The 21,850-nt window shown below is 42.8% G+C and overlaps 1 protein-coding gene across 1 annotated transcript in view; it reads right to left on the bottom strand.

The window, feature by feature from the left end:
• Positions 1-21,498, bottom strand: part of FBXL7 (F-box and leucine rich repeat protein 7) — a 316,093-nt gene extending 294,595 nt beyond the window's left edge. The window contains exon 1 of the mRNA XM_070411427.1: positions 21,353-21,498. Coding sequence (XP_070267528.1) covers positions 21,353-21,389 — 37 coding nt within the window. The 5' untranslated portion in view covers positions 21,390-21,498. The remainder of the gene's footprint in view (positions 1-21,352) is intronic.
• Between the last annotated feature and the right edge of the window lie 352 nt (positions 21,499-21,850).

Below are 21,850 nucleotides of genomic sequence, written 5' to 3'. Positions count from 1 at the left end.
AGGTTTCTCTAGAAGAGGTATATCGGTTCATTAGAGAAATAAGCTCTTCTACCTCCCAAGAAGAAAGCATCATTTACTCACACTAATAGGCCATAAAATTACTTCCCTTAAGTATATTTCCCTGCCATAGTCAAGCAAGGCTTTAACATAGAATCGCAAGTGTCCATTTCTTCAATCCCCAACCCCCTGATCGGCCCTGCTCTGTGCGTGACAGGGGGGAGCTCCGTCACTGAACGCACGTGGGAATCGCAGCTCGCTGGTCCCACCTGAGACTCAAACCTGAGCCACGCCACACACTCAGGTTATTTAACAGATGGAAGAGCAAATCGTGGTGCATAAAATGCTCCACTTTACATCACTGGAACGATGACATAAGAAAAGTGGAGAGCCGAAACCGGTTTGGCTCAGTGGATAGAGCGTCGGCCTGCAGACTGAAGGGTCCCGGGTTCAATTCCGGTCAGGGGCGTGTGCCTTGGTTGCGGGCATATCCCCAGTGGGAGATGTGCAGGAGGCAGCTGATCGATGTTTCTCTCTCATCGATGTTTCTAACTCTCTATCTCTCTCCTTTCCTCTCTGTAAGAAATCAATAAAATATATTAAAAAAAGAAAAAGAAAAAAGAAAAGTGGAGAGCCAAGCACTATTGAAATTAAATGCACATCTCTCCTAAATAACTACAAATTAACTACAGCAAATGAACTGTCACCTTAAATATCATATCTTCATATAGAACGTTAGATCATATGGCAAAAATCCACTCTCCTCTTCTTCCAAGTAATAGTTTACACTGCTCAGATGCTGCCAAACTCATGCCACATTTCCTAGCCTCCCGTGCAGCGCGGAGTGTGAATATGAGCTCCGGTTAGGTCAACAGGATGTGAACACGTGATGTCTACAGTGTCTCAGTCGTTTTCAACCTGTAAGAAAGCCACCTGCCCTGAGCAGCTCTTGTTCTCTCTGTAAACTGGGCCACACATGTGCAGGTGCGCCATGGGAATGATGGGTCAGAAAGACAGAAGGAACCACATCCTAATATGACTTAGGGAGAAGAGCACCATGTGCCAGCTGGACTGCTCACCTCCTGGATACTGTATGCAACTTTTTAAAAAAATTATCTCATTTACCTATATTGCAATCTCTTGTGAAAGCAGCCTCCTTTTAGCCTAATTAATCAACTCCATGAAGTGTACTCATTAGCGCCATCTAGCCTAACTTAGATGTCTGCAGCAGCATGCTCCAGGAGGACTTTCTCATTGATGGTAAGTGCACTGACCAATATGGTGGCCACATGTGGAGACTGAGCCCTTGAAATGTGGCCAGTGTGCCTGGAGAACTGAATATTTAATTGTATTTAATTGTAGTTAAAATTTTTAAAGCCATATGTGACTTGTTGCTACTTTATTGGACAATGCAAGTGTCTGGAACATCTAAAATTGTGACTGTAAAACAATTAGGAAGACCCATTATCATCATAGAAAGATCCATATTTTAAAGCTTAGAGTTTTTTGCTAGAAGGTTACAGAGTAATAGAGGGCCCCAAATCACAATTTCTCAAAGTAGAAATAGACTTTGAGCTAAGACTTAAGTATGATGTGTTTAAGGTTGTGCCATCATTTTAAAGCTGACACTAGCTTATATTTCAACAGGAAGGACACCTGGGATTTTTACACTATCATCAATGCATTTATCTTCCATAAAACTAAACTCAGCAGATTATTTCTGTCGAAGAGATAAATGCAAAACCGTTAGCAACAATCAAGCTAAGCAATAAGTTACTATCTTTCTTCCATTACAGAGAGACCTGGGACAGTAAAACTTAATGTAGGGATATCTGGAATGCCTTCTGATCCATTAGGGTATTCATTTTGTACAACCCCGTGTTGAAAAGGTCAAATTTGCATCTATATTTTAAAATACTACAAAACTCCAGGAAAATATTGTGGTATAAAGGAGACAAATAACACTTCAAACATCCCTCTAAAACATGTAACTGAGGCACTGAATACAATTATGAGAAACAAATAAACCAAACTGGGCAGTCTGCCCAGAGACAACAGTCAAATAGAAACTTTGGAGAAAGACAGGCATAAAGGGGAAGAGGGGTTTTCTAGGGCAAGAGGCGGGTGGCAGGAGGGGTAAGGGCAAGAGAAAAGGGGAAACCATGGATGAGAGACAGGGCAAGGAGGGAGTGGGGAAGGAGGACAGACAATAAAATAGTAATGAAGGAACAAATCAAACGAAGAAGTCTGGCCCAAAACTCTAAATGTATTCATAAAAGCCCACTCTGGTGGGAGATTTACAAGCACACATATACAATTTACATGGTTTTCACCCCAGACTGAATTTATTAGTAATCTTAACAAATGGATACTCCAGCCTTCATTGTTGGATGAATTTTTAATAGCAATGAAAAAAGTTTTGTCTAATTACTATGAAAAGCTTCAACTGAATCTGAATCTTTGCTCAGCACAAAGAGATGTATCATTGCTCAGAGATTTAACCCATCCAACTATAAAGCAAAAATAAATCAAAGAAAATATATGTGGCTCTATCACCCTCTTAGGTGGCAAGCAGAGCAAGGAGGCTCATTCTTTCATGGGAATTTGGGCGTGTCTTTATCTCCCTTTCTCCAAGAAGATAGAAGTTAGGGGCATCAACTTAGCCGTCTTTTAGGACTTAGACATATAAAACTTAACTGTCATAAGAATTTTACGTTATATCCTCACAGAGGAGTAGACTTCGTGTGCTCAGAATAAACAGCTAAAAACTTTATTGCCCAAAGTGAAAGTTTAACTTATTAACTACAGTTTATAAACATTACCCAGATGTACAAGATAGAATAATGAACTAAGGACTGAACTAGGAGATGTAGACCAGCTAAATGATGATGATGATGATGATGATGATGATGATGATAGCATCTTTTTCAATTGATTCTAAACTCCACCCCTCACCACCCATTTAACACCATCTTATAATCAATATTATCTTAAAAGCAAATTGTAGTGTATTTTGTGAAATCTTCCACTCAGACATTCTGAGATGGAAAAAGCAGCAGCCTCAATCCATCTGAGACTTAATGAAACACAGATTATAGTAGGCCAGTAAGCAGCTGTGTTATGTACTGCACACTATAACTTTTAATCTACTAATTCGATCCATCTCCCAACAACTCTTGGTGGAAAGAACTGTTATTGACTCTATTTCCCAGATGCAGAAATTGTGCACAGACAGGTTAGTTAAGTAACTTGCACAAGATCACACAAGTAGGAATTGGCTGAGCCAGTGTGAGACCCAGCAAGCCTGGCACCAGGTCTGTGCTCCTGGCCACATGCTCTGTTGTACTTCATATGGGACATTACATAGCAAGTCTTTTCAAGCACCTGGTACCTCAGTTTCCTGTTAGTCCCCAAAATAAGATATCTGGACCAAGTCATCTCTAGAGTCCTACCCAGCTTTAAACTTAGGGTTCTCTGACATACACAAAGGGCCTTTCACATCCTCTTATAGGACAGATACCATATTATTAAAGAAACTAATAATACTTGAATTTTAATTATATTTCTTTACAGAAGGATACTGCATTTCTCTCATGTTATAGAAAAAAAAAACACACCTTATAGGCTAAAACTGAGGCATTTTGTTCCTAATTAAATTATAGTAATTTCAAATATTACAAATATTATCCTTTGGGAAACCTGATCACTATTTTTGTACCACCTCCTATCTTATTCAACTGTCTTCTTCAATTTTGGTAGTGTTGGACATTGGGAAACAAACTAAATGCATAGCAAATAAATGTACTAATATCTGGCACATAGAACCTCATTTGATCTTGACTATACACATGCGTATACATCACACACACACACACACACACAGACAATTTCTGTATGTGAGTAGTACTTCACATTGAATTGAGGACTCTTGAAACAAAGGCATTTTCTCCACCGATTTTAGAATCATTAAAAAGTCTACTGTTGTATGAAATGGCATAGAACACTACAAATCAGAGTGTCCCTCCTATTATACCAGGCCTTCTTTAAAATCACACCAACATGTATTTCCCTACTTCCTAGGAATGTCCAGATTTGCCATAATAAAAGGATAGCTCAACCCTGGCTGGTTTGGCTCAGCAGTTAGAGTGTCAGTCCTGGGACTGAAGGGTCATGGTTTCGATTCCTGACCAAGGACACATACCTGGGTTGCAGATTCCTCCCATGCCCTGACTTTCAGGAGACAACCAATTGGTGTGTGTCTCTCTCTCCCCCTCCTCTTCCTCCCTCCCCTCTCTCTTTCTCTCTAAAAAAAAGGTAGCTCAGACTCTTTTTGAGATCTTTATGCAATTGGAATCCAGAATGATAACTTCACAAAAAAATAAGCCATATTCTAACTTCCCTGCATTAAGTGCTGATCTGAAGGGAGGGTCCAAAAGAGCAAGAAATAGAGCATAACTTAGGCTGCTCATGTGACAACTTCTCCCAGCTATAGACAGGAATTTCCTGTTTTAAAAACGAATTCCAAAAACAATTGTCTAAGTTTCTGGCAGAATTTATTGATAGCCAATCCACTAGTTTACTGGGCCAAGTCGGGAGAATTTAGAAATAGTGTGAAATAGCATTGAGGTTAAACACCGACTTGGCTCTTAAAAATTGGGGCCCTGAAGAGGCCAGCCGTCTTGCAAGTAGCAGGACCACATTCTAACTCAGGCTGTTTGGCTCCGGAACTGCTTAGCCAGCACCCTCTCCCCCATCTCCCACTATATGTTGTTCTGGCTTTTTCACCAGACTCAGAGTTCCTAGCATACAAGTTAACATTTTCTTCATCCCTGTATCTCACGGGCAGGCCAATCAGGGTGCTGACACATAGAAGGAGATTAACAAAACTCTGCTGGCTCCATGGATTAATAAAAGAATGACCAATTTAGATGAACAAATGCCCAAGGGAATCAGTCCCTGAAAAATTCTCTCAGATCCTGGGTGGTGGTGATGAAAGGACAGATAAGAAGGCAAAGTAACTGTCCTGGCCTCAAGAACCAACTCAGTAGAAACTCAGGTCACAGAAAGTTAAGGTATATGAGTCAACATGGCACCCAACCACCCAAGCCAGAAGGAAGAGTCTTCCTAATCTCCCATCCCACTCATCCCCTTCAGCCAATTAGTCACCAAGTCCTTCAACCTTCTTTTCATCACTGAAACCCACACCTTCATCTTGCTCTCAGCTGCTCCCACCCCGCACTACTGGTGGGATCGCAATGGGGCTCAATGAATAGCATCCCCTTCTCTTACCCAAGTTAAAAAAAAGAGGAAATAATAAAGAAGCCATGGCAGATAGAAAGAAAAATGGCACCTCTATTTCTAGGAACTTTTATTTCAGAGGTTGTAGTTTTACAACACTTGCTAATACTGATGCAAGTGTTGGCAGCATGAGACCAAAGCTGGTCTCCTCTTGGGCAGAGGAGCTTCTCCCCAAGGGCGGCTGCTTCCCAAGAGAAAAACAGGATGGAGTTGAGTTGTCGACTCGATTTCTCCAAAATTTATCAATCAGGGAAGTACTCTAGGACTGTTGTAATATTAATGAGTAGAAACAGCAATCCATACACCTCTCCAGGGAGCTCTCTAAATCTCTCCCAGGCTGCCTGCTAAACACGTGTCACTGGCTCCCTCCTGCCATCCGCTTGCCTACACACTGCTTTCTTGACCATGTAACCTTGCCTACCTCTCCAGGTGTGAGGCTTATCCTCTCCTCCTTTATAACTAACCCACCAGCCCCTGCCTCCTTATCTGACCTTCTGTTTTTCCCTCTACCTCCTTCTCAGCCCTTACTCATCTTTCCAGACTCAATTCAAGCTCATCTTAGATCATTAGTCCTTGTGAACATCCCCAGTAAAGCTCACACAGCCAGGTTGGTGTTCCCATCACATGCTTACTTGGCCACCTATGACTACTCTAGTACTTAATTATATTCCATCCACTAGGTCCCTTAACTCAAGAACAATTTCTTATAGTTTTAAACCCCCAATACCAACTCCAGATTCTGATAAATGAATACCTACAATCAGCAAAACAGGACCACATAAGAATTATTGAGATGTCTGATTTCAGTGCTAGAGTTGAACAAATGGATCAGACAGATAAATGGTCTCTGGACCCATCTGCAGTCAATTCTGAGTTACAGCAGCAGAACAGCACTGAACAAATTCCAAGATGGCTCTTCAAAAGCAGCACCAATAGCAATAGCTGGGAACTATAAGCTTGTTTTTGCTCCTCTGCCAACTAGCTACATGCTATTGGTCAAGTCACTTTAGCCCATAGGGCTTGATTTCCTAATCTATACAATGAAAGGAATAAACAAGGTCCCCAAGCAGAAAACCAGTGCATGTTTATTAACTTTCCACTGAATATTTCCTTTTAAGGACAGTCAGCATTCCCAAGAGGAAAATGATTTTCCCAGCAGTGGCATCCTACCCTTGACCCCTGCCAAAATAGCATTCTAGTCCAGCTCTTCATTGTCTTATGTTGCGTTCCCCAGTAAACACTCTCTGAGATGATATAAAGTGCAGGCAGTTTATAGGGAAGTACCCTCAGGATCACACAAATGAAAGGCAAGGAAGAAGGCAGATTGCACAGAGACAGCAGTTGATCTGTGATGCATTTGTAATTAAGGACTCAGCCAATTCCATGGGAAATTCTAGACTAACAGTGGTCCTTCAGAGTGGTCCCAAATTATACCCCACCTCAAATAGTCATTGGCTTTGGGCTGCTCCCTTATCCTGAGTAAGAGTTATTTCTGGAGAGGTTCTGGGCTGTAAACCATCAGTGACTAATCTCTATGAAGCTGGGGGTGTGAGTGGATCATTGCTGGAGGGGCTAACTGGACAGATAATACAGCTACATTTACCCCAAATATTCTGAAAGTAAGAAAAAGAAAAGCATGGTGAAGAAGAGATGGATTAAAAGGAAACATCTGAACTAAGAAAATCAATTTTGGTATCCTACAGCCGTGCTATCTGTTTGATGTTGGCAAAGTTGTTTTGTTTCTTTATGCTTCAATCTCTTTCTCTGTAAGGTGATCAGAGGTCACTTTCACCACTCAAATATCCATGAGTCTATTCCATATTTCATTTTTGGACAATTCCAAAGTCCTTTTGTTACCTACCTCAAGCCTTACAATTAGCACTGATGGGAGCGGGGCAGGGGGAGAGGGAACCCCACACATATCAAAAATATCCAGTAGCATTTGAAATGCAGCTTCATTAAGCATGAAGAGATGACCAGCAGAAACAGAAAATGCAAATCTACACACAACAGTGGACACACAGCAATCCCCAGATTGAATTGGATTTGCAGGCAACAGCTTGGGGATTTTGACATTAGACTGAATATAATTATTCAGTTAGTTGTAGCTTTATTATCCATGTTTCCCCTGGTGAGGCAATTTTCCTTATTGGAAGTAAAGCAACCCCAACCAATGCATTTAAAAATTAGACTTTTCCTGTTCTTATTAGCATGTATCAAAGAAATGACTATTTGAAGTACAACCTGGGGGAAGAAATTGGCTCCTTATTGCACAGTTCATGTTGTTATGGCTTTCGGAGTGGAGAAAGACTCCCCAAGGAAATATTGTCTCTCAAAACAAGCTAGCAGGGTAATCAACAGAAGAGGTCTTTCCAGAGAGACAGAAAATGGGGAATATTATTAAAATATAATTAAATAAGCAAAATAGATGCAAAACAAGATGTGGCCCATAAGCTGTTCAGGACAGAAATGTCATCTTAAAACTTACTTTCATAGTCGTATACACAATATTGTCCAAATGGGGTTATATAAATCTTTCCAACCAACACAGCAGTTGTTAATCCTTGGCATATGAATGTGGCCTATAGATCTGAATTTATACTCTAGCACTTTAAACAAATGTCCACCAGGCCTAGTATCATGCAGAGTAAAATTCCCACCAATGAGATACTACAATATTTATTCATCTGAACTGAACACACATTCAGGTAAATGAAGTAAAACATGCAGTTCCAAGTGGATGGATATCATGTCAAGAACCATTTCAAGCCCAGTCGCTATGGCTCAGTGGTTGAGAATCAACCTATGAACCAGGAGGTGGAGGTTCCATTCCTGGTCAGGGCACATACCCAGGTTGTGGCCTCGATTGCCATTGGGGGGCATGCAGGAGGCAGCCAATTGATAATTCTCTCTCATTATTGACATTTCTATCTCTCCTCCCTTCTCTCTGAAATCAATAAAAAATATATATTTTAAAAAATTAAAAACCATTTCAAGTCCTTTGTTCATAAAGTTCAGTCACCTTTATCCCAAGTTCCAGCTCTGAATAGCTCATGTTTTGGACTATGTGCTTCTTCTTTTGCTTGATTCTTATGGTAACCCTTTGTCTGACACTGTTCCCCTAACAGATACCATGTTATTAAAGAAAAAAATGATACTTTAATTTTAAATGAATTTAAAATCCTTATAGAATATGTATTTCTCTCCATTTACAAACAAGGATGTGAGGAACATTGGACTTTTTTTTAACTTATAGCAAAGGTTTGGTTAAATATAATCTTATATATGTGTACACGTCCATACACCTTACAGCTCAATAATGTCTTTCTTTTTTTCCAACTTGATTATTTCACTTCTGATTTTAGTTATGTGGGAAGCCAGAGATAGGAGCTCTACTGGAAACCATTCCTAGCACACCAGACACATATGAAAGGCAAGGGAGAAAGCAGATTGCACAGAGACAGCAGTTGCCCTGGCTCAGGGGAGCAGCCACCCAGTGATAAAATTATTATAATTTTATCCCATCAGTAAAGGAATGGATATAAAAGCTGTAGTACATTTACACAATGGAATACTACACAGCTATAAAAAAGAAGGGATTCTTACCTTTTGTGAAAGCATGGATGGACCTGGAGATTATTATGCTAAGCAAATTAAGCCAGACAGAGGAAGACAGAGATCATATGATCTCATTTACATGTGGAATCTACATAATGAACAAAACAATTTTTATTACCTATATATGTAAAGGTTAAGCAATTGTCCGACTGTCCGACTGGTAGCTATGACGTGCAACGACCACCAGGGAGCAGACACTCTGACCAGTAGCTATGACACACACTGACCACCAGGGGGCAGACACTCAATGCAGGAGCTGCCAAGCTGCGGTGACTTAACAGCAGCAGCGGTTCTCCAGTGACGCACCCTGGAACCAGAGAGGAGGGAGCCCGATTCTGGGGTGCGGCACCCAAGAACTGCCCTCAAGAACTGCCCTCTTGCATTCTGGGACCCCTCAGGGGATGTCTAAGAGCCAGTTTTGGCCCAATCCCCGCAGGCCAGGCTGAGGGACCCCACCTGCCAGAGGGACACCGCTCACTCCGCAGACACCCTTCAAACTGTGGCACAGCCCCAGGTGCAGCCAGCTGGGGAGGGACCACGGGAGGTTGGCTCCAGGGCATGTCCAGCCCATCTCGCCCAGTCCCACCCTGCTGGCCATTTTCTAATTAATTTCCTTTCAATGTGCATGAATCTATGCACTGGGGCACTAGTCTTATCTAATAAAAGAGAACATGCAAATTGACCATACCTCCGCTACACTCACAAGCCATGCCCACAAGCCACACCAACAAGCCAATCAGGATTGAGTATGCAAATAAACCCAACAAGATGGTGGCAGCCACAGAGCTGGAGTGAACAGGAGGCTTGGGTTGTCCCTGGCGATGGAGGCAACCTGCCTGCCCTGGCCAGCCCTGGGCTACGCTCAAGGCTACAAAGTTTCAATTATAGAAGATAAATAAATCCCAGATACCTGCTTCCAGCACCAGGGCCTCCGCTCAAGGAGGATCTGGGAGCCTGGGTTGCCCGGGGCCATGGCCAGCCTGCAAACAGCCATCAGCCCCTCACCCAGGCTGGCCACGTCCCCCCAGCAGGGATCCTCACCCCATGGGGGCGTGGCCGGCCAGCCTGCAAACCACCACAGGCCCCTTCGCACAGGCCGCCCCACGCCTCAAGGGAACCTCCACCCTGATCCGGGACACCCTTCAGGGCAAACCAGCTGACCCCCACCCATGCACCAGGCCTCTATCTATACTAATAAAAGGGTAATATGCTAATTAGACTGGAAGACCTTCCAGGAGTCCTTCTGGATGTTCTTCTGGACAAAGCCATGGTGGCGGGGCCGAGGTAGAGGCAGTTAGAGGCCAAGAGGGGAGGGCAGTTGTGGGTGATCAGGCTGGTGGGGAGTGGGGCCGTTGGGGGTAAGCAGGCCATCAGTGGGGTCAGTTGGAGGTGATCAAGACAGCGGGGGGGGGGGAGGGCAGTTGGGGACAAGCAGGCCAGTGGGGAGGGGAGGTGGGGGCGAGCAGGCCAGCAGGCAGAGTGGTTAGGGGAAATTAGGCAGGCAGGCAGGTGAGTGGTTAGGAGCCAGCAGTCCCGAATTGCGAGTAGGATGTCGAACTGCCAGTTTAGGCCCAATTCCTGTAAACCGGCGGTAGGACATCCTTCGAGGGGTCCCAGATTGGAGAGGGTGCAGGCCAGGCTGAGGAACACCCCCCTCCCCCATGCACAAATTTTGTGCACCAGGCCACTAGTTTTATATAACAAAAAAGATTAAAACAGAGATGTGATAAAAGTAGTTCAATATACAGGGTGTCCCAAAAAAATGTATATACATTTTAACAGCTGATAGCTCAATTGATGTTTCCTTCTTTTCAGATTTAACCTATTTGAATTAATTATTATTCAAAGTGTGTAAACATTTTTTGGGACACCCTGTATGAATTTTAAAAGATTCATAATCCTATGACCTTTTATTCCAGAAAGAGAACACAGAAACAAAGGAATGATTACTTAAAGTTCAAATTTTTAAATTGAGTTCTAGATTAATGATTTACTTAAATTGATATATAAACCCAATTTCTAATCAGTTAAACAAATATTACTGAACAATGTGATTTTCGATAAAAAATATACAGTAGCATCCTACTCAACGCTAATCACTGAAAATAGTTGTCACAATACCGTAAATCAGTGAAGCTGAAAAGTCTTCAGCAATGCTAAAAGTACATTTTTACCTTAAGTATACAAATTAAACTATTTTCGTCCATAAGAAGGTGGAACCACAATGTTAAAAATAACAGTCCAAGTTAGAATATCCTCAGAAGAAAACATGTCCAGAGAAAAAAATTTTTTAAGAGTAAAATATCAAAGTCTAAGAAAAGTTCACTGAAAACCTGATAGGGTTTTCATAAGCTTTTTTTTTAGATCCAATAAAGATCATGGCTTGAGATTCATCTTCATGTGACTGTCTAACAAAAAAAATATATTGAGGACCTACTATGAGAGCAGGGTAATATTCACATCATGGTGAGCATGTGGTAGGATGAGCAATGAATAAATACAAAGGAACAGAAAATAAATTTTAAAATATTAGAAATTTAACTAGAAGACAGAGAATTGAAAGTAAAGCAATTAAAGACTAAATGAACAGGATGAATTTCTATCACAACCATGATAGAACCTCAATGACTTTTGATATCAACTCATCCTAAATGGCTTGCCCCAGAACCTAGACTGTTCTAAATCCCTCTAAGAAATGTGGTTATTCAATAGCAAATGGCACAAGAGTAGAGTATCAAAGAGAATCAAGACTCCTGTGATGCTGAGGGTCCCCAATTTCAGAGCTGATCCTCTGATCTTCCCGGCAGTAAAATAATTACATTATCACCAGTGGAGGTTTTCAGAGGACAAAAAATGCCCCTAAAGCCCCAGCTGAGTTTTATTGACCAGCAAGTGGACTTTAATGAACAATGTCATTTTGTCATGAACATTTATCTAACAATAATTCACTCTGCAGTCTCATTATAATAATTTTATCACTGTGTGGCTGCTCCCCTGAGCCAGGGCACAATTCTGTGGCCTGAGATGACCAATAGGGAGCCAGGCTTCTCTACTTCTAGTAGAGACACAAAAGCTATTAAAGGACATATGATTACAGAGTCCCACTTTCATCCTTGGATGTAAGAAACTTAAAATACTCAAGAATACCTGGTGATAATCCTCTAGCATAATTATATTCTTATTTTCTTATAGCACTTAAAGAAGAGTGATGGTATCATGGAAAGTGTACTAAATTTAGAATCACAATGACCTCATCTAATGTTCACTATCAAATTAAGGCAAGTCATTTAATCTTCAAAGGCCTCAGTTTCCCCACCTTTAAACTGGGGATAATGACGGACACCCTTCCCAAAGTCCCTGTGATGGTAAATGAGATTAATTTCTGAAATGCTTTATAGTTTCTAAAGCAATTTCATGGACAAATCCATGAAGGAGTCTCCCAGGGGCTGGCAAAAGGGCAAATTTTCAAGTAGATATTGGAATAATTCCCCATATTAATGGCTGTCTCAAATCCATAGTTTTGTTGTTGTTGTTGACACTATTACAGATGTCCTCATTCCTTCCCCCTTTCCCACCTCCACCCAGCCCCCGATTCCCCCTCTGGCCTTCACCATAGTTATCTGTGTCCAGGGACTATGCATATATATTCTTTGACAAATCTCTTCACCCTCTTTCATCCAGTTCCCCCTATCTCTGGCAGTCTGTTCCATGTATGCATGCCTCTGATTCTATTTTGTTCATCAGCTTATTTTGTTCATTAGATTCCACATGTGAGATCATAAGATCTCTGTCTTCCTCTGTCTGGCTTATTTTGCCTAGCATAATAATCTCCAGGTCCATCTATTCTGTCACAGAAGGTAAGAGTCCTTCTTTTCTATAGCCGTGTAGTATTCCATTGTATAAACGTACCACAGCACACAAACAAAACAAAGACTGGGGAAAATGTTGGCTGCAGCAGCAATGACAAGGTAGAGGGGTCATGGGCACAGTAGGAAGGGGTGTAGACTCCAGCACAGTCATGGGTATTTTAGGCATGACTGGGCCACTCACCAGCTGTGTACCCTGGGCAGGGGTTAGCCTGCCTCTATGCTTCTGTGCTGACATCTTTTTTAAAATATATATATATTTTTATTGATTTCAGAGAGGAAGGGAGAGGGAGACAGAGATAGAAACATCAATGATGAGAGAGAATCATTGATCGGCTGCCTCCTGCATGCCCCCTACTGGGGATCGAGCCCAAAACCCGGCGATATGCCCTGACTGGAAATCGAACTCGTGGCCTCTTGATTCTGGGGTCAACACTGAACCACTGAGCCACACCTGGCTGGGCTGTGCTGAAATCTTTAAAATGGGGACATCAGAGCCCACTTCCCTGGCTGCCATGAACTACACATGTGTGTAACGTGCTCAGAGGGGGAAGGGGCACCTAGTAAGTGCTCACTAATTATTAACTATTACTAAAATGATCAAAAATGTAATAAAATTGGCAATAACCATGCCAACCAAATATCTATTATTAATTATTTTTGTTCTGAGAGTTAAGATAGTTTTAAGAAAAGAGAAGTGAGTACAACATTGAGTCTGCTCTTTATATTTGAAGGCAATCAATGCCCTAATTCCCATGCATTGGATTGGTCCTCTTCTTCCCTCCTTTGTTCTTCTGGTCTTCCACCCACTGCATCCTTAGTCGCAGGCCTATTCTTCTTCCTGAGGTCTGAACTACCTCTGACAGTTGGAACAGGTAAGACCTGGCCGAGTCTTAGATTGAACTCAGATGACCCACAATTTGACTCAAGTTCTCAAATGGGTCAAAGGGTTCAACTGCACCTATCAGTAGCTTTTCCTGACTTCACCAGGCCAAAAATGGGTTCCTTAAAGTCAGAAGGTAAGTCCACAAGCATAAGAAAAAGTGCTAACATTTTTCTCTAGACATTTTCTCTTTCCACTGCTATATCTGCCCAGGGGGGAAATGCAGCAAAGGAATTTACCACAGAAAGGGTAGCAAACAAAAAAATATTTTAATAACATTTCTACACATTGCGCAGGGCTTCTAAAGTTACAACTACAAGTTCACACAGTGTGAACAACTGTTTTTCATTTCGTTGGAGGGTTAGAATTTAAATAGGAATTGATAGAATGAGCACACCTAGTGCACAAACCTAGTGAAGATTTTCAGACACAGTCTCCACCTCTTTGACGATGGAATGGGGAGAATGTTGACCACGTGTCTATATTTCATTAGCGAGGAAAATTCAGAGATGGCTAATGAGTATTCATGTCCTAAATGTGAAAGCTAGAGTCTCTGGGGTATTAACTAGCACGTGTTGAAAGTATTTGCCCAGAGGCCTCCATTCTCCTTGGTGCAGTGTTGCAAGCGTGGAAGAGCCCAGGTATTTCTGCCCCTCCTTGAGGCTTTCCAAGGTCCTCACTTACAGAACCCACAGGAATCACTTTTCATGAAGTAAACATGGAAAACAGAACATGAAGATCTGAGGGAACAATGAGAAGGAGTCTCTTAACAAAATGTTTCGTTTTCCCCAAAGGTAGAAGCTCCTCCTCTTCCAATTTACCTGCTTTGTTATGGTTTTGGTTTAGAACTCACGGGCATCCTTCAGGTATTCTGGGAATTGCAGACACTGTCCAGAGCTGTCGTTATTTAGACGGTAGTTCTATTCTTCCATATACTTCCCCCATATCACTTACAGCCACACTTAGCACATGGCTGAAGCGGGCTCCTCCTGTGAGTGAGCACCTACCTTCTTGTTCTGAATCACTGGCCATCCTGCCCAGCTTCTCAGTTAGACACTAAATGTTTAGAGCAAGTCTTATTCTATTTAGATATTACTGAAGTGAGCGAATGGAGGAAGTCCTCTACACTTCTATAAACAGAACAAAAACTATAGCTACATTCTGGGAAAGTTCAGCTGATACTGACTTTATCACCATGTGCCGCTCAGGGACATGTGCTGAGCAAAAGTGTATCATGCTGTGTGTCTCTTTTCCATTTTTAGCTTCTACTCAAATAGCACTAACCAATAATGCCAATTAAAAGTCTTACATACAAAGTCAAAGCATTTATTCAAGACATGGAATGTAAGCACAATTAATTTAGTAGGTCTACTTGTTTTAGGGTAACAATACAAGTAATAGCAATGCTATAGGTAGAGCCTGCATCCATTCCTGCACTGAAAATAGAAGTCATTTATCAAACTCAATTTTGGGTGCAGGAGGTTATGTCCTGCAGAAAGCAAGGAAATAAATAAAATCAGTGGACTTTCCAGTTAATACCTAAATATCTCAAGATAGATGTAAATATGTAAAAGAAGGGAGAGAATGAATTAAACCAAGAAAGTTGGTTAAGGGGGTACTTTTAACAATTAAAATGCGAGAGATATATTTGAGGGAGAAAAAGCAGCCATATGACTTAGAACGAAACAATACCACTTTATCAAACATTAACACAGTCACACATGACAGAGTGTTTGCTAGGAAACTTGGTGTAAGGTTCTACGGTAGAACCCAGCCATACCCAATGCAGAAAATCTCTGGCACAACATCCTTTACTGTGATTCCTGCCTTCCCATGTAAGGAGACTCACTGCCTTATTAGGGAGCCTATCTCAGATGGGGACAGCTCTCATCATTAGTTCCTCCTCAGACTGAGCCAAATCTACCTTCTAGTAACTTACATTGGTCTTTGCTCAGCACTCCGAAATTTAATTTTCCTCAAGACAGCTCTTCAAGTATTATTTTTAATGTATTACATTTTTAAACTCCATTTATTCCCTTCTTCATGATTCAGAGAATTTATTCACTGTACAGTTTATTCAAGATGCTGTCGTGTATTTTAATACATCCCTAATGCCATCTTAAGATGCATGATATCTACAAAGTTCCACCAATCAAAGATTCAAGCAAAGTTGTTTAAGCAGCTTTCAAGATACCAAATAGGTAAGGGCAAATCAGTAGATGAGAGGATAAAAAAGCCGTGTACCATTTACACAAAGGAATGTTACTTGGCCATAAAAAAGGAAATTTTTTTACCTTTTGTGACAGCATGAATGGAATGGGAGAGCATTATGCTTAGTGAAATAAGCCAGTCAGAGAAAGGCAAGTATCATATGATTTCACTCATATGTGGAATCCAATGAACAAACTGAACTACCAAGCAAAACAGAGACAGACTCATAGATAGAGAGCAGGCTGACAGCTGTGGGGAGGGGCTACTGGATGGGAAAGGGTGCTGAGTGGCAAGGGTGGAAGGATTGAGCAAAAGAGAAAGAACTCATGGACCGAGACAACAGAGTGGTGATTGTGGGAGAATGGAGGAGGTGGAGGAGAGTATGGGGGAATAAACGATGATGGATGGAGACTTGACTTGGGGTGGTGAACATTCGATACAGTGTATAGATGATGGGTTCGAGAATTGTGTCCCTAAAACCTGTATAATTTTGTTAACCAGTGCCAATTCAATAAATTCAATTTAAAGAGTGATTATTAATTATTCAAAATCAAGCCAGAGTTCACTCTGTTTCAAAGGGAAGAAGGAGTTAAAACCAAGTTTTTGTGAGTTAATTCCCAAGGGGACAAAAGTTGCCTCTCTTTTCTTTTTCTTATTCTAAACATGTAAAAGGATCCCCCAAATCTCTGAAAATATCTTCTCATTGTCAGATCAAAGATGGTATTGTTAGCTGTGCTAACGCTATGACTTGAACCGAACAGTGGAATCAATATGGCTTATCTTCTGATTTTTATCAGAATAAATTTATTTACTGGAAACAAAAGACAAAGACATACTTCTAGCTAAGAATTAACAAACCTTTGAAGGTATCCTTATATAGCCAATAAATCAAGCAACATCCACCTTTCATAGCAAGAAGAGCATGCCCTAAGCCTCCCTGACCCTCCCCCAAAAAACAGTCACAAAATGTCTCAGAATTGGATAAAACATATTTGCGAATGTTCTAGGCAAAAAATTATGCCCACTGGCCAGACTGATTTTGTTCCATAGCAGCTGACTATGGAAGACTGATGACACTACCCTTGTATAAAAAGATGATTTATGCTCGCCAGCATAGAGTATTCACCTCGGTATAACACAGTGGCTCAAAGTAACAGTCAACATGCTCCACGAATCCTCAAAGGTCAGCCCTTCACTTCTTTTATGTCTTGGTCTACATACCAAGTTTTCAATAAGGCCCACCGTGGTGATCTATCTAATAAAAATTTCAACACCTTCTTCCTCCCAACTTTGAATAATCTTAATCTGATAATTTTCTTTATTTAGAAAATTTAGCTACTTAGAATGCATTGCAAGATTTACTGAATTATCCTATGGGTGTGTACGCATGTTAATCATTCCATTTTCCCTCCCTACACACACACACACACACACACACACACACACACACACGAAGATAAGATTGACGGGACTGGATCTTTATCTATTTAATGATATATCCCAAGAATCTAGAAGAGTTCCTGGCACAGAGTAGGAAATAAATCAACATGCATTAGTTGAATGAATGAATAAAGGACTCTGGGCTTAGAATGACATGGCCCTGAGTCCCAATTCCACCTACACTAGCTGGAGGGCCTGGGAAATGACCATCCTCTCTGCAGCTGTGTTTCCTCATCCATAAACTAGGGACCTCAGGAGTGCCTTCCCATAGGATCCACATGAGGCTTACATGAGTCAATGCATGTCAAGGACTTAGGATCATGCTTGGCCATAGTAAGCTTTTAATAAATGTTAGTTGCCATTGTTATTATTATTTCAAGATATCTTCCTCACAGTCGTGATGGATTTGTGATGATTTATGTGCTCAGGCAACTGACTCTCCTCATATCTGACATCACAGATCTGAGATTGGGAAAAAGGACCCAAGGATCTTCATAGAGCAGCAGAGCTGCCAAGGGTCAAACCCCATCACTGTGGCCTCATCAGCTGCAATTCAATAACACACAGGATTTTGCAAAGGAGCTGTTAAGAGTGTAAGTGCTACTGTCTCAGACCTGCTGGAGTAGAGTAAACATGACAATGAACCAATGAGTAAGTGAGGGTAAGGCTCAGAAACCTTAAAAGGCAGGGAAGGCAGCTCCTCTCTTCCTACTTGAACAGAGAGTTTTGTTTATTTGGCTGAACTAGAGTCAAAGCTAATGGTTCTGATGGCTTTGAATCACCCACCACACCTCATTCTGTGGACTTCTACACAGGGGCTGAAACTCACACTTTATGAAAAAAGATAAAGAGGGGAAAAACAGCTCTCTGTTAAAGAATTTACCAGGACATACTCATCATTTAGACAGTTGCTTATGTTTCTAGAAAGCTAATGATCAGAAATGGGAAGGTAAGTTTTTCCTCAAGCAAAATCCCAGTCCACCTAAAGGTTACAAATGAAATCATTAACCTAAATGTTCACTAAGTATTTAAGAAAACAAAACACTTTGGAAACACTTATTATTGATTGGCAGGGGTTTCAGAACTGATTAAGAAAGGAGGTAACAATGAGTGAGGAAGACAGAGATGAAGGAAAAACAGAATGACAAAAGCAAGAGGGACATTTACTGATTTCGAAGCAATCATCGTCTTAACTTCCTTATTTATTATAACATGTCTCCCCATAAGGCTAATCTCCTCCCTAATGAATAACTACATGCTCAAGGATTATTAGATCATGACAAATCAGGCCAAAAGGAATTTCTCTCCTCACTCTAGAGAAGAAAGACCCCATGATTTGGGGGAACTGAGCAAGGTCACAGTAGCTAAGTTGAAGCTGGAATCAAATTTCCAGACTCCCAAGTCAATGCTCTGCTCTGCACAGGAACTTCCCCGAACTCCAATGTGCACGTGATAAATGATTCAGTAGTTCCAGGAGGAACCCAAGATTCTACACTTCTGACAAGCATCCCGGTGGAGCGGAGGCCGCTGGATTACAACGAGCAGCGAATCTCTGCCCCATTTCACCTGCTAAAGTAAGTCTGGGAATAGGTTTTCTGTTGTTTTAATGAAAAAAGATGTTTTCCCAGAACAAGAGAAAGTAGGTTGCAAATGAAATGCTGAAGTTTTAAATGTTGTAATAACTCAACACTGTTGTAAAATTTATGGGGATTCCCATTTACATGGTGGTGTCAACTGTAAAACATATGCTTAAATTGCAAATTTTTAAAGTACATACAAACATCAGTGTATTAGAGTTGAGCGATCTCAATGCATTCTATGGATATGCATGTATTGGTTATTTCCCCTTTATGTTTGAAATACACCATGCCTGTATTGCACTAAATCTACTAAAACTGTCTTACTTCTACCTCCGATGACAACAGAGATACCATGTCTAGGGGTTGCTTTCACTTGCTCTGAGATTTTACATTTTAGAACAGAAAGATGGCACTGACACATCAAATTCCAGAAGGCTTATCTGCGTAGACTTTACCTTCCATTAACACAGCGGAACACAATTGACCATACCCCACTTGTGTTAAAACCCTGTTTAGGAGAGGCCAGGTGTCACTGGAGGAGAAAAGATTGAAATCCTTGTTACTTCTATATCTCTAGTTCCGCCTCACCTAACAGAGGACTCTCCATGCATTTGAAGAGATTTGATGCAAATAAACACAGTATGTCCTCTCCAGCCAAAATTCAGTTAACCTCCCCACCCTTCCTATTGGTCTCCTTGAATCAGCTGAGCCCGAGGTTTTTCCTATAAAACGTCCTAAATCTGATCCCAGTAAAATTTCACTTCAGCTGAAGTGAAAATGCAGAGGTAGCATTTACGGATAACAGCTGGAGAACATTAGTTCTCTGTCTCTCCTTTGCTCTCCCAAGGGTTGAAAACTCTGCTGTTCAGACAGGAAGTCGTCATACACCACACACTGTACAATACGAGAACGCTGGGATATACGGACAAGTTGCAGAGGATTAGGGGGAGTGTGCAGGGGTTTTGTTCAAGAACCCAGAGCAGCAACTCGGCATACTTCTTAGGGTGTCCTTCCCCCCACCATAGTATTCAAGTAGCATAATGTATGCACACCCAGAACTGACAAGCACACACTTCACTCCCTTAAAGCTTTGTAATAACTCAGAATAAGAAGGCTTCACCTTCCATTTTTCGACAAGCTTTTAAAACATGAACTCCAAGAAGTTTGGGGGAGTGGCTACGATTCTCCAATAATCTTTTCTGGCATACTTTCAAAGGTGCTATCTAAGAAGACAACCTTTTAACTTTTTTAAAATGAAATTGTCACCAAAAAGAATCTCTCACATAACTGCCCAGAATAAGGAAATCTATGTATTTCAACATATCTGTGGAACTCAAAAACATGATGATCGGGGAGAGAATGATTTAAACAAAAGGCTCTTGTGGATATGGTGTTTTGGCGTGGGTTTCTGATTGGTTTCTGCTGGAATCTCACAAAGCTACCGAGAAAAACACGGCCACAAACAAGGGGGGCGACATCCACAAAGTTTCGAGTAGGATGATAGGAGTTTCCCAAACACCACAGGCTGAATAGCCTTTCTGCATTCCTACCGTCTGCAGGCTCTGAACCCAGTTTGCAACCGCCCGTCCTCTGGAGGCGGGCTATAAAACCGACCCTGGCTCTTCCACGCCCCTCCAGCCAAGTTCACGAGAGACCAACCTTCCTAACTTTTGAACGATGGGAATGCCTTTGCCATGTGCGTATCGGGGGCATGCTGTTAATCAATGGGGTGACAACACTACAGTTTTATGCGAGGAGAGGGAGGAGGGGCGAGGGGGAAGCCAGCCCACACATCCATCATCATTTTAGGAGGAGGTGGAGTTTAAAGTTTCTCCAAGTTCCCACTTGACAGGCAATATTTCTGTGCAATTTCCAGCCCCATGGAACAGATGGTCCTTTGCCCGTCTTGAGCCCGAAGAGAATCAGACAAAGCCCCCCGCCACTCCTCGCCTCGCGGGGGCCCAGAGGTGGTCAGTTTCACGAAGCTGTCACCCAGGGGCCGTGAGCAGAGAATGGAAACTTAACTACTTTTTTTCAGAAGTTTTTTCCTGCTACCGGAGAGCGGACTGGAGCACAAAGGCCTGAGAAAGTTTTCACTTCGTGATTTCTTTGAAAAACGTTTCTCCACCATCTGCCAAACCATCATCCTAAATCCCAGACTCCCAGGGTGGGAAAGTTGAGGCACGGGCATTCGGAAACACCGCGGCATTGCCACTTGAGCCGTCCCTAAGGCAACCTGGGAAGTTGCTTAAAAGGTCACCCCCCTTCCCCCGTCCCGGGTGGGAAAGCATCCTCGGGGCGCCTGAGCACTCAGTGCCAAAGGGAAGGTGACGGCCGGGACAGGGGGCCAAATGGGTGTGCGCCACCGCCGCGGGCGAGAACCTTCCTTCCCAGACCCGAGGGCGAGGGGAAAGGAGGGGGGCGCGATCCGGGAGCGTGAGGACGGGCGGCCCACTCACCCTCACTGCCGTACTGTTTGCCATTGTTCGCGCCCATCCTGCCGCCGTCATGCCCGCCGTCTCCCGGGACACTCCATAGCTGGGGCGCACCGCCTGCGCGCTCCGCCCGAGGAAAGCCCGTCCGACGGGACCGTTAGCTGCGCATACCCCACGCTCCGGGGCCGAGGTCCGGCTGGGAGCGACCCCTGCACTCCGAGGGGAGGGGGCGCTCGGTCCCCTCCTGGCACCCTCAATGGCTCCGGGTGGGGCCAGGGGCAGCCGCCGCTCTTAGAATCCGCGATCGCGGCCGGCGGGCGCAACGCCGCGGAGAGCCCGCGCCCTGGGGCCGCCCAGAGGCTCGCCGCGCCGCCGCCGCCGGGTCCCCATTCGCCCGCCCCGATCCCCCTGCGGTGGGCGCTGAGCCGCACGGGTGGCCGGGCTCCCCGGATCGACCGCCTCTCCCCGGCGCCCTTGCACGCCCACGACTTCCCCGGGGACGGGCGCGGCGGCCACTTGTTG

Source organism: Myotis yumanensis, unplaced genomic scaffold (genome assembly GCF_028538775.1).
Source record: "Myotis yumanensis isolate MYYU_CA2020_CCGP unplaced genomic scaffold, mMyoYum1.0.hap1 SCAF_4, whole genome shotgun sequence".
NCBI classification, from domain to species: domain Eukaryota; kingdom Metazoa; phylum Chordata; class Mammalia; order Chiroptera; family Vespertilionidae; genus Myotis; species Myotis yumanensis.
This window is presented reverse-complemented; position numbering and strand designations above follow the sequence as displayed.